Consider the following 13,293-nt stretch of genomic DNA (forward strand, 5'->3'; position numbering starts at 1 on the left):
CACACTGATAGCGTCATCACCCCGCGTCAAAAAGCAAGATGGCTGCCTAGTTTGTGCTTTTGGCTTGCCAGCTGTGAAAAACTTGTTTTTTCGTCGCAGAAGGACTTTTTGTTGTAAGCTGGCACCTTGCTTGTACCTGTAACTTTTTGTTGTATTTAGGTTTGATAGCAGTTTGTTCGTTAGTTGGTTAAAAATTGAAAAACACAATGAAGTCGGACGTGGAAGAGTTGATGCCGAGGCTGCTGCCCGTTGAGGTTGGAGACGGTACAGAGGACTTGGACCTGAACGGACCTCCTAGAAACCCCCGGGAATATCTGCGACAAGTCCAGTAAGTTCATCTCACGAGCTCAAATGCTGCTGGAAAATTTGTAATTAACGTTACGACACATGGGCAATAATGGGATGTAACACTGCAGTTGTTCAGTGGAAATTTTCTGTGACACCTGCCGTGACGTTTAGAGGCAGAGAGCATACTAGCCATGTCAACAACCGATGATAAAACGATGTGTTTTATTGTCATATGTTATTATTGGCACTGCTAAATCATTTGTATAGTTGCATGTTTCTGTTTCTGTTGTCATACCAAAAATGTATACTGACTGAAGTTTTGGCTAACAAGTACAACATCAATTGCATGTCCAATGTGCATTTTCTCTTCATTCTGTCGCTGGAGCACAAAGTAGCTCTTTCCCGCGAACAGCCGACAAAAAAGCTACGTTTATTACAGGGTACATTTTGTTATTATTTCTGACTAAAAGCACTTAAATGCATAACAAATCGTACTTTGGAACTCTGAAGTTGGTGTTTACGAGAAGCACTTGAAGGCATCATGATTCTGTCGAAGTTAACGATTCATGTCCATGTTGCAGGCAACACTGTGCATCTCCATTACCTCAGATTAACTCTCCCATGTGTCTTCATCACCTTCAGTCAGTCAGTCACTTATCAACGAGAGCGGTGCAGAGACAGATGCTTTGGTTTCACTGCTGGTCGTCTATCTGTGCAGCAACAGTGTTTTTGGTCCCATCAGGTTGGAGGCGTCATTGTGTCCAGAGGTGGTGGTGGCTCAGATCGACCCCAAGAAACTGAAAAAGAAGCAAACTGTCAACGCATCTGTGAGTCTACATATATATTATGCTTTATTTTGCATCAGTATTTTAATATGTGAGAAACAACAGTGACAGAGAGGCAGAGACAGAAGTGACTGATAGAGAATAATAGCTTTATGATGAGAGATGGTTCAGTAACTGCACAGGATAAATGGAAGACACAGAACATGGGTGATTTTGGTGTCTATGTTCTCACCGCTTAACAGGTAAACTGACCAACAGGCCAAATCTCCCAAATACTCAGTATATTCCATTAACCCTGTGAGGCTCGTCTGTCTGCTGTGTTCCAGGTGGCAGGCTGCCAGGCTGCTCCAGTGGGTTTCTCCCCCAGTCTCAGATGGCAACAGCATCAAGTCAGCTGCTTCTCAGACATCAGACAGGTAACACAGAATATAATATTTCCTGGGTCAACTTTTCCCTTTGTAGATCTGCTGGAATGATGCTTGTGTAATCTGTTTTCAGAGTCAGGCTTACCCCATGCTCTGTGTTTTGCTTTCAGAGCATCACCAAGCACAGGAACCACTGGAGCAGTCAGACTCTGGACGACAACGTGCTGATGGTGAGGAGACGGCATGGATGTTAAAGTTCATTCAGTCACTAGGAAATAGTCTTCATTCATTACCGTCACGTTTGATGTTTCACCCCTGTACAACAACCAACCGTGTGTGTGTGTTTGTGTGTGTGTTTCCCCCAGCCAAAGCTGACAGACGAGGAGGGTTGGAAGAGGTTTTGTTTAGGAGAGAAGGTCTACCTGGGCACTTCGTCCTGCGACGCAGATACAGACCCAGCATTGGACTATAGCAAGGTGTGTGTGTGATTGTAAGAAATGGTTTAAGACAATTGTTTTAATTCAACTATTTACCTATAAATTTAAATACTAACATTTGTCTGTTTGACTGGTATATTTTGCTGGTCCATACATGTCCGAAACAAAATGGGCATTTTGAAGTTGGAAAAAAATGTTGCTTGATGTGTAAATGAGAATGATCAGGACATGTGTCTGTGTCCAGGTGGGCTTCCCTCCCTTCCTCAGCATCGTCAGCAGACTCAACCAGGTAAACAACCTTGTCATTTACCCATTCAGCTGATACTCATGTGTGTGACTTACAATGAGTACAACAGTCTGTTCTGTCCCTGTTTCTTTCTTCTCTCTCATCTCTCTCTGTGTCTCCAGGCCACGGTGTCGGTGGTGTTGGAGATTCTGATCAGCTGGTTTGAGGAGAGAGACTTCGTTCCTCAGTTGGTGAGTTTCTTTTTCCAAGTCACTCTGCATTCTTCGGCTGGACCTGTCTCTGTTTTCTAAAAACTCTAGACGTGGCAACAGAAGTTTATTTATCCCAATTTCTGCTCTGTGGCGGTGAAACCTCATTTTGCAACATCTAGCAAAATGAATGTAACTATATACAGTATACACCTGCTCTTCCTGTCTCCTCTTCTAATGAAATGTAATTCCAAATTTATGTTTGGGTGAGCTATTAAATGCAATTTAACGGATACGTTTTTATTGTATCAGTGCACATGGAATGGTTCAACCTGTGATTTATCAAAATCTGCATGGCAACTAGAAGGCAGTTTGCCATTGTGGTTGACTCACATCTCATGATGCTGACTAGTATGGCCACAATATGAAAGCAGCATAAGAATTTCTGCATTTGCCAGCTGGGACTATATGGCTGCCACCTCCATGCAGTTTCCATCTAGACTCAAATTCTGGCTAGTGAGAATTTGGTGCTAGCCCAGCCTGAGAAGCACTAGCTACAGGCTAGTGGATGAGCAAAACAACCATCTCTGATTTCAGCATTACAATCAATGGGCAGTTCAAATTTAACAAGGCCTGCGAGTTAAATTGTTGTTTTCCGTATGTATGTATGTGTGTGTGTATTATAGGGCCGCTGGCTGTATGCATTGTTGGCCTGCTTGGAGAAGCCACTGTTGCCTGAAGCCCACTCCCTCATCAGACAGCTGGCCAGGAGATGTGCTCTGCTCCGCAGCACTCTGGTAGGCCTCAGTCTGTTACTACTGCATGTTCCTGTGCTCTAGCCTGTGCTACCTACTCAGTTCTTCTGTTTATTCCAAACAAACCAGAAACATAAAACACCACTCCCTGTACACCAGAGGATTTTTCCCGTAAAGCGCTACCAGACACTGGTTGTTTAGAACAGCAAATGTAAAAGCTTTCATGAATTGGCTGTAGATTGGATCACTATTGTGTCACATCAGTCGGTGATAGAGTAACAAAACGGACATTTATTCATATTAAATGTTGCAGATTATTTTAAACATTCCTTTGTCAGTGCTTGACTCTTGGTGTGGACATTTGTCAGTACTGATAATGACTGGTTTGTGTGTCTGTCCCTCTGCTTTCCTGCTTCCACAGGAGAGTCAGGAGGACGAGAGACTGTCTGCCCTCAACCTGCTCATCTGTCTTGTTGCCAGGTATCTACCACTGGTGTGACAAAGGCTACCAATTGTCTTGACCATGGTCTCATTTGTTTAGGCAACAGTTAATTTGACAATTCTATATTGATGTTTAAAATGCTACACAACACCTTTAACCAACATATGAGTTACTATCCGAAATACTGTGTGCACATAAAAATGCACATTGTCTTGTTCTTCAGGTACTTTGAGCAGAATGACCTGGCAGACCAGCAGGAGTAAACGCTGAAGTTGGACTAACTGTATTCAGAGAGCAATATCTAGAAGACATCAAGGAAGGATATATGCTGTAGGCCCTCTGTGCTGCAACTGCTCTAGATGGAGAACTCTATCAATCGAGCTGAAATCAGCGAAGAGTAATAAAAACTTCAAGGATGTTACAGAGGGAACTGGTTCCTTTTTATAATTTGTAATGAATTGTTATTTTTCAAGGATTACGGAAATTATCCGATATGATACGACCACCCGGATGGCAGCCAGAGCAGTATCTGATCCAAATGTCTGTGATATCTATTATTTTTGACTGGGGACATTGAACCATTTCTTTGTGAATTTGTTCCTTGGTTTAAAGGACCTACAAAATGAAAGATTTATCTATTAAAGTAAGATGCTGAATTTCTAGAATAACTGCTTCTGTGGATTTTGTTGGTCAATAAGTGTGTGTGTGTAAAAGCTCCTACAAATGTATTCTTAGTTTTATGTAGGGGCGTCCCTCATCTCATTAAACCATCTTGCTCAAGTGTAGTGACCAGTATAGACACTGCAGCAGTCTAAAACCATTCAAGGTAAATGACTGTAAACGAACCCAGGACGGGTCCATCGCTAAACGCATATTACACCAAGTTTTGTTCAAACCCACAGAACTTTATTTTAAATTCTATTCAAGTTTCCAAAGATACTAACATGACATGCTATATTACATGGAAAACTGTATAAAATGTACAAGACAGATTTTTTTTCCAGCTGATGCAAGGGTGCAGCCATAAAAACAGCATCTTGGGATTGAATATTTCACTCATAAGTGTGCTGTAGCTTCAAGGAAGCGTTGGAAAGATGTGACATTGTACAGTATAGAAAATGTTTTTTTGCAACTTTGAAGCTACTTTAGAGGAAATATATGGGGAAAAAAATCATTGTTCAAGGGGTTAAACAGACTTCTGTCACGTTGACTCAAAGAAAGACGGGAACATTTCCAATTTTTCCTCACCTTTTTATTTGAAGGAGATTCTTCATTGGTACAAAAAGAAAATAAAACATTTTCAAACACCAGTATAGTTGTACAACATACAATGACCCAAGTGATGAAGCAAATAGTGAAAATCTCGAAGGGGATTTACGGTGTCATCACATCGACTTAAAAACACAACTACCTCAACGACCACGTTGTTACCATAACCGCCAACCAGCCCACGTTTTGATTGGGACGCAAAAGAGAAAAAAAAAATAAAAATCCAACCCCACCATCTTTCCGTCATAGCTCCACAAAGAACTTTTTAAAAACCAAATGTCGAGAGGAAGATGAAACATTTGGATTTAAAATGATGGGACTAAAATGAATCAACAGTCCTCGGATATCCTAAGCTGGCACTGGAAAAATAAAGCCCCCATCCGTCTCAAAACTACCGTTTACAGGGAGGTCTAATTACAGACGGCCTAAGGCAAAGTCAGCCTGCGAGAAACCCCACGTTGAATGGAAGTCCAGTTTATATTTCATTCCTTCATCTGGATTCCCCAGCAGAGGGAAAAAGTTAAGGAAAATTACTAAAGAGATTCCCATGTTAAGGGTAAATCCCCACTTGAAAAAATGTCAACACTGAATATGATACACATTTTCTGCCTGTCTACTGAAAATTAACGTCTGCCTCATCGTAGAGATTCCCACATCAGGGAAAATCTTCCTACGCTAAAACAACTTCGCTTGAATAAGCCTTGGTGTGAAAAAAGGTGTTTTATGGGGAAAGCCTAGTTTAAAAAGGTTTGCCATCTCATCTGTCATTAAGTAAAGAAGTGAAGGTTTATTTTCCCTCAGTGTTTTCCTGTGGTTGCCAGCTTTACTATACGGACGCAGACTGGGAACCCGATTAGCGTCTCTTGTCCTTCCTGTCTCTATCCTTATGCTCCCTATCGCTTCGGGACGACCTCCCCCTCCCTTCCTCGCTCCTCCGCTTCCTCTTCTCCTTCGAGCCCTTCGAGTCCCTCCCTCCTCCGCTACTCCCGCCTCTCTTGCGGTGACTCCTCTCTCCTCCTTTCTTTCTCTCCCGGTCCCTGTCCGACGGCCTCCTCCGGCGCTTGCCGTTGTCCCGGCTGCGACTCCGGCTGCTGCTGTTGGATGAGGAGGACGACGAGGAGGACGACGAAGACGAGGAGTGGCTGGATCCGGAGGAAGAGGACGAGCTTCCGCTGGAGGAGGAGCCGGAGGAGGAAGAGGAGGAGCTGTTGCTACGGCTGCGGCCCTTCTTCTGCTCTTTCTCCTTCTTCCTCCCTCTCCCCGACTTGCCCTCCGCTTCCTTAGGAGCAGGGACAGCGCTGGGGGTCTCTTGGGGTTCGGGTTGAAGCTTTTGGGGTGCCGGGACCCCCGGTTTTCCTTGCGTCACCTGGTTCTCGACCTCCGACTCCTGGGGCGGCTTGGGGCCAGGGGTGGCAAACTCCTGCCCAGGCAGGGTGAGGGGTGTTTGGGGTGGTGGGGCTGGCAAGGCCCCCTGTGTCTCAGAGGGCTCCACCTCTGGTTTCCCCAGCAAGGGGCTGGGCTGGGGCTGGTGGCTGCCATTCGGTGCATCGTGGCTGGGTACGGTTGGTTCAGAGGACTGGGTGTCGTGGGTCTTTTCCTTTTGGAGGTCTGTGGACTCCTTCATTCTCTCTGCCTCTCCCTCATCTCCCTTCGTCCTCTCCTCCTGCTCTGGCCCTCCCTCCATCTCCACCTCCCCTGACCCTGGACTCACCTCCTTTTCCCCCTTCTCCCCCTCACCATCTCTGCCCTTTGCCTCCTCCTCTCCCTCCTTCCTGTCCTCACCGCCCTCCACGCTCACCTCCATCCCCTCCTCCTCTTCCTCCCTCATCCCCTCCTTCTCCCCCGCCTCATGCCTCTCCTCTGCCTCATCCTTCTCTTTCTCCTTTCTAGCCCCCTCTGCTTCCCTCTCCATTTCTTCCTCTTCCTCCTCCTCTTCCTCTATCTCTGCGTCACCCCGGTTACCTGTCACCTTGACTACCTGCCCTGCTGGCTTACCCTCCGCCGACTGGTCCATCTTCGTTGCCGCATCCAGGTCGCGGTTTGGCTGTCGCCGGGGTCGGGACTCCATCTTGCTGAGGTGCTCGGCAAACGCCTCGCGCCTCTCCTCAAACACCGCTATCCGCAGACAAACACAAAAGACACACAGATTAACACACAGACAGATAAACCACCTTTCTACCTTGCATCAACCTGCGTCCTGGGTGATCGGATTGTAATGAGATAGAGCAAAAATTCTTAACATCAAGGTGTAAATATGCTCTAGACGCATTGAAAATCCAATCACCCAAATCACCTCTAGGCAAGGCAAGGCAGCTTTATTTTATGTTTACATATTTTATTTATGTAAATGCAGCCACTCTCCAATCCACATATAGGAGCTATGTAAATGACAAACTTTAGAAGCCAGATCCAACCAGGAAGCACATGCAAATCAAACATCCTTGTCAAATGGGTTGTCAGGATACTCATGGCAGGCAAACAAGTGAAACAATGAGTTTACTGTCAATTTTAAAAGGATGCCAATATTACAAGAGGGAGTGACGTACATGGCAATCTGGCCTCATATCTGACAGACTGCCAATCTGACCAAAAGCATTTTGGCAAGGGAGAGAGAAATCCGATTTCAATGTGGATTCTGGAGACTCAATTTAATGTCCAGTCTAAATGTAATCCAGCTAAATCATATCTAGACACAGATGACACATATGGCAAGAGGCACACAGGGTTAAAAGTTAATTAGACACATCTACAGAAGTAGTGTGGGCTTGTGTGCTTCGCAAGGAGGGTTTTAATCCAGAAAAAAAAGCATAGAAAACCAAAAAGCACAAAAAACATCATCTCCATAAGAAAAGAACAGGCAGGGTGTGTCCAAAAAGAAAGCGCTGCTCACCATTAAGTTTCTTGGTGGAGTCATCGAGGAGTTTCTGTGTGGCGGAGCACATCTTCCCAGGTAGGTAGAAGATATGAGGCTTGGTCTTAGTGCGGACGTATTTCACCAGATGATTATTGTGGCTGGTCCACTCCTCTTGCTGTGGAGGGAGGGAGGGTAAACAAAAACAAGGAAAGATAGGAGAAAGATGAAGACAGAAAGTCAGTGAGAAACCAATATTTCTGTTAGAGAACAGCTTTCCTCTCCCTCCACGTCCCTTCTTTTATACTCGCCACTGCTGCCATCTTAGTCCTAAAATGTTTCTTACCATTCCAGCCAATTCTACTTTCTGTAGCAGTTTCAGAAAGCCAAATTTAAAACTGGTAAAGAACTTTTCAATGCTAGCTGGAAGTGAAATTAAGACAAATTTGCTGGCAAAATAGCCTATTTCCAAATGACCTTAGCGTATGAAAGTTCTGAAACGATGATTGAGCAGTATAAAAACTAAGACACCAGTAAATTAATTGTGTACAGTGGATATAATTACAACACATGCTTTGTATACTGCATTTACCTTGTTCTGCGGTACAATCCTAAATACCACCAAATGTAAACAATCTGTCAGTGCCACTAAAATGAAATTTCTCTTACTTTAAAGAATAAATTAATTATTCTGAATGAAAAAGAAGCCTGTCATTACGTGGTGAAAAAATTAGACCGATAACTCTATTCAAGACATTTTAATACTTTTCAAGGCCTGAAATTGAGATAATTCAAGACTTTTACCAGACATTTCAGGGCCCACTCCTAATCTTACATTTCATGTTTTCTCTCTTTTGTCTCTCCTGCCCTTAAGTGATCTTGTAAACAGTGTTAAAATTCTTCTTACCAGCTGAGCCAGTTCTACTTTCTGTTCCAGTAGTCTCAGCTCAGTCTGTTTGGCCCTCCTCTCTTCAAACAGCTCCCTCCTCTCGCCCTCCACCTTCTTTCTCTCAGCCTCAGCCTGAACCTCCAGCTTCTGCTCGATCTCACAACGTCGCTTATGCTGTCGAGAAAGAGAGGATGGAGAGAAAGAACGAGAAAAAGAAAATGCAAAGTAAGTTTAATTGGAGTAGGGGCATTGGGCAATTGCCAGGGCGTTGTATTCATACTTGGTGTCAGCAGTTGGACTTCTAGTTGTGTATTTTTATGTGAATGTTGTAAGCTGAATGCAAACACCAAAATTCTGCATCACAAAAAAGCTTTTACTTGAGGCTTAAAAGTTATTTTGTTGACAAACAAATTGGGCAATAAATAGCTACAGTTTGCTCAAATTTGCTTGACAGGTGTATGGACACACAGCAAGTGAAGCCCAAACAGAGTACTAGCAGAATGTGATGTTGATGAAGTTATACCAATCAAAGCCAATAAAAAGACAAAGACACTCAGATCAGTAGTCTGTATCGGAATATACTCAAAATTCAGTACATGGTCAGCAAAGAAATCCTGGCAGCTTCCAGTCAGTCGTATGTGCACAGTGGTTACTTTTGACCGGGAGTGATCACTTTCACTATATAACATGGTCAAACACACCAATTTACACAATTGGTTAGTGTGTAGTTATCCTTTTAAAAAACAGAGGTATGAGATTCAACATGGTGAGATTAGTGCGTCGCCTCACCCTCTCTGTAGCGACGTTGGACTCCTGTTTGAATTTCTGCAGGGTCCCCATCAGCAGGCCGAACATACGCCGATTCCTGACAGAGACAAGACACACGCAATTGCAATTACTAGACGTGTAATGTTTAATACTCCCCCCTTTTGCTCTATTCTTATGTTTTATTCTTATTTTCTTTATCGGTTCCTATTATTTCCGTTTGCTGCTGCAACGACACAATTTCGCCACAAGGATCATGCAAGTTAGTCTTGTGTGTTTACCCAACAGAATCAGCAGTACACATGAATCTAAATCCATCCAGCTGGCCAGTGGCTTGTGTTGACCTACCTCTGTTTGCCCTTCTCATCCATGGTCTGGTCTTGGATGAGGTCTCGGCGTGTTCTCTCCTTGGAGGTAGCTACCACAGACGACTGCAACGCCGGCTGAAGGGAGGAGACGACATGACGGACCAGAAATTAGATGGGGCAACTTTCCCACCTGGCATTAATGTGCATCTTGTATCTGGATTGTCTCTAGGCGTTATTTAGCTGGATGGCATTTACACCAGACATTAAAATGTCTCCCAGGTTTACAGACTGAAAGCAGATTTCTCTTTCCCTCAAAAAATTTAGAACGTGACAGAGGCCACTTCTTCTCGTAATATTTACAACCCTTAAAATTGACAGTCTTGCTTGTTCATCATTCATGAGTATCCTGCCTATCCACTTGTGACAAGTATGTTACTATCTGAGCTGCCTGTTGTTTGACTTGGTTTATTTCCGTTTATGCAATATCTACATTTGGCCCTATTAATTTGAAAGTGTTTGGTTGGTGTGACTACTTGTATTATTTTCAGTACTCAGCAGTTGTCTTATTCTTATCTATATCCTATTCCTTGTTGCTATGACAACTCAATTTTCCCACAAGCATTACGATTTCATCGCATATATTCAGTAAGGCCCAAATGCCATAAAAATCAACTGGATGCCCCATTTTCCACTGGCTGCTCAAACACACAGCACCACAAACACTTTTTGCCCAATCATCCATCAACATTTATAGATCATAATAAACTCATTTCCTTTCTTTCTACCTTTTTGACATCGTCATCATCCTCGGCGTCGCTGTCGTGGCGCGAGTCTCTCCTGGCCCTCTGGTCCCCAGCCAGCCTGCACGCAGCAACAAACAGAAACATAAAACACCCACTCAAACACACACAACCAACCAAATAACACATTTAAACATAGCAACATAATGATCAGCCCAAACATCCCAACTGGTGTTCTTATCACTGCTGTCAGGATAGGCATGCTAATTGTGGCCTCTCATCTGACAGAGAAAAACCAAAGTGATTCAATTATAGCCTGGGATGTGATAAGGACAGCAGAAAAAGATGAAAAAGAGATTAGTTATCTCGTTTCCTCTTATATGCAGATGGCTCTTTGCCCTGAGAGTAATGTATGGTCCTGGTTAAACTGCAGGCATTGTTTGGATCTCCACAAAAACACCAGCAACATGTAGTCACCGCCGATACTAAATGAATTGAAGGCTTAGGGGAATATTTCCTCATATCAGAATAAGCAACACTTTCATTTTACTAAATGAGGAACTGAAAAAAATATCTATACAGTGGTTAGCATTAGCACTCTTGTTTGTGTCTAGTCTAGTTTGTGCGACAATTACCAAAGTGCATTTCAGTTTCACTATAACTAGTCTCACTAAAGAACCTTAAAATCACATTATCAGGTGCAACCGACTGCCAAACAAACGGCAACCTGACGTGTCTAAAGTATTTTCATGGGAATTATGATTTATCGAATTAGAAAATATAAATGGAAAATGCAAACTCCAAAGAAATATCCCCAACATCACAAAAAGGAAAGTTTTTATCAAGAAATTATACATTTCAAACGCTCAGTTAAAAATTTGCTTGACAGCAGGATGGAAACATGAGTACTGACCCACCTTTTGTAGTGGCATTGTATTTATTGGTGTTGACCTTACCTGCTCAGTCAATCATGCTGGGAAAATATCACCCCAACTGGTGTACAATCATATTTAAAGAAGACCGAAGTGACATCTCACCTTAGCAGGGCGCCTTCGATGTCCCTCTGCTTAGCAGGGGGGCCGCCGCTTCCAGAGTCTGAGAGACCACGCCTAGGAAAGGACAGCAGGACAAACATTAGACATGGAAAGCCAGATCGTTTCAGACACAATACATATGTTAGGAAACTCGATACCCCGATATGTGGCACTATGTCCTGTACGGAGGGAACTTCACACCCACTCCATTAAGTAATCTGGCAAGTTAATGTTGCCTTGCTCATCAGCAAAGGTACATACTTTCTAGAACATGACTTAAGGTCTTTTACAAATAATTAGGAACCACTCTTCAATTTGGCATGCATGTAATCAACCAAGCACAATCCTCCTCCATCAAAATACACTGATGTGTGGTGATGAGCAGTGTGAACCAATTCTACGGGTTGACTTGACAAATTTATCAAATAAGTGCTGCTTGTTGGATTATATGCAGGACGAATAGCGAAGTGGCTCTTGGAAAGGTCTTGTGTATTTTATGAGTCGTGTACTTTTGCCGATAAGCAAGGTCATATTAAACCGCGTGAATACTTAGAGGAAATTGGCGTCACTTTCACTCCATGTGAAAGCACCGCACGTATCGAAGTCCGTTCCAGTTAGGTAGACTGTGACTTTACCTGAGTAGGTTGATTCCTCTGCCTCTACCTCCTCCAGGGCCTGCCATGGGGCCGCTGAGCCGACGGAGCTGGCCCGGTCTGGAAAGACAGCAGGAAGACATGCACCATGTAACTTCACGTTACCACAGACAAATATCACTCATTCAGCGTTGGACATCAAAAGAGTAATATAAATATGTTCCATGCTAATTCACTAAGTGAACGACATCATAGCATTAACTTACTAACAATATCGTGAACCTATATCAAAAACACGATAGGCCTAATGCTAGGTTAGCTTGCTAAATTCGACAACTTCATAGCTTCCCAGGCTGGTATAATACATTCCAGACACATAAATCATTTTTGAAGTTTTGTTACTAACCAATTCTATTTGTATTCATACACCATATATTAGGTTAAGCATGGAGTAAGTTCAGCTAATTCTGCTAAGCGTACAACTAGCTAGCTAAATCATCCCATGCCGCCTGGCGGTGGCTGGCTAGCCGGCTAATGTTAGCTTATAGTCGTTAGCGTGCTAGTGTATTTCCACCAAAGGCGAAATTAAATTTCTTAATTCCTGTGGGGTCTCTTACCTCGATTCATTAGGATCGCGTCCAGTTAGTTTACGAATATTATCGTCCACATGTTTTAAACTCTCCTTGGCTTTTTCGAGCTGGTCTTGCAAGCTCCGCACAGCCACCGCCATCTTTGCTTCCAGTGAGCGTGAACCACCTGCGTCACTGTGCCAGTATAAAACCAAGAACTACCGGTCACAACCTTCAAAATAAAATCCATCATTGATGAACATGGCGATGGGACATTTTTTTAATAAAGTAATAAATGGAAAAAAAAACAACTGCTGTTGTTTCCAAAAACTCCTTTCACAGCATATTTTCATAGCTATCAAAATGGACTTCTACAAGATAATAGACATGATTCCGAGTTGTCTGACATCGGTCTTTATAACTTGTGACAGCTCTATATACGTACAGTAGTGTATATGTATTGTATATTGTATACATTACATTGTATATGTAATGTATTGTATATGGCAAGCTCAGGGCATTTGGTGGTTGCTTTTTCTAGATGACCCAAGTCAAACCATTAGTATTATCAATGTTATCCTTAAATTTACCCATCTGTAAGGTACTCTTTCATTGGGAAATACCATGCACCAACTTCAACTGTTTTTGCATCTATTTTACAAGGAGAGGTTCACTCCATATTTCATGCAATAAGTCCACCGAATATATAATACGATTTTGTTTCTCTGTACACCCCAGCAGTTATTGTGACAAATTTCCGCATTTATT

The 13,293-nt window shown here is 43.1% G+C and overlaps 2 protein-coding genes across 2 annotated transcripts; one reads left to right on the top strand and one right to left on the bottom strand.

Annotated features, from left to right (window-relative positions):
* The first annotated feature begins 35 nt into the window (after positions 1–35).
* On the top strand, positions 36–4,154 carry gemin2 (gem (nuclear organelle) associated protein 2). The gene is made up of 10 exons (XM_071918972.2): positions 36–328; positions 1,031–1,115; positions 1,400–1,489; positions 1,609–1,668; positions 1,804–1,914; positions 2,120–2,164; positions 2,284–2,352; positions 2,997–3,107; positions 3,487–3,545; positions 3,731–4,154. Exons 1-10 carry the CDS (start codon positions 207–209, stop codon positions 3,768–3,770), a joined length of 792 nt encoding a protein of 263 aa, XP_071775073.1. The 5' UTR covers positions 36–206; the 3' UTR covers positions 3,771–4,154.
* Positions 4,155–4,768: 614 nt separating this feature from the next.
* Positions 4,769–12,701, bottom strand: pnn (pinin, desmosome associated protein). The gene is made up of 9 exons (XM_071918960.2): positions 12,574–12,701; positions 11,999–12,076; positions 11,367–11,438; positions 10,375–10,450; positions 9,630–9,724; positions 9,306–9,381; positions 8,535–8,690; positions 7,667–7,805; positions 4,769–6,891 (listed from the first exon to the last, which is right to left on the bottom strand). Exons 1-9 carry the CDS (start codon positions 12,684–12,686, stop codon positions 5,630–5,632), a joined length of 2,067 nt encoding a protein of 688 aa, XP_071775061.2. The 5' UTR covers positions 12,687–12,701; the 3' UTR covers positions 4,769–5,629.
* Positions 12,702–13,293: the final 592 nt, after the last annotated feature.

The sequence above is a fragment of the Centroberyx gerrardi genome, chromosome 17 (genome assembly GCF_048128805.1).
Source record: "Centroberyx gerrardi isolate f3 chromosome 17, fCenGer3.hap1.cur.20231027, whole genome shotgun sequence".
Lineage (NCBI taxonomy): Eukaryota > Metazoa > Chordata > Actinopteri > Beryciformes > Berycidae > Centroberyx > Centroberyx gerrardi.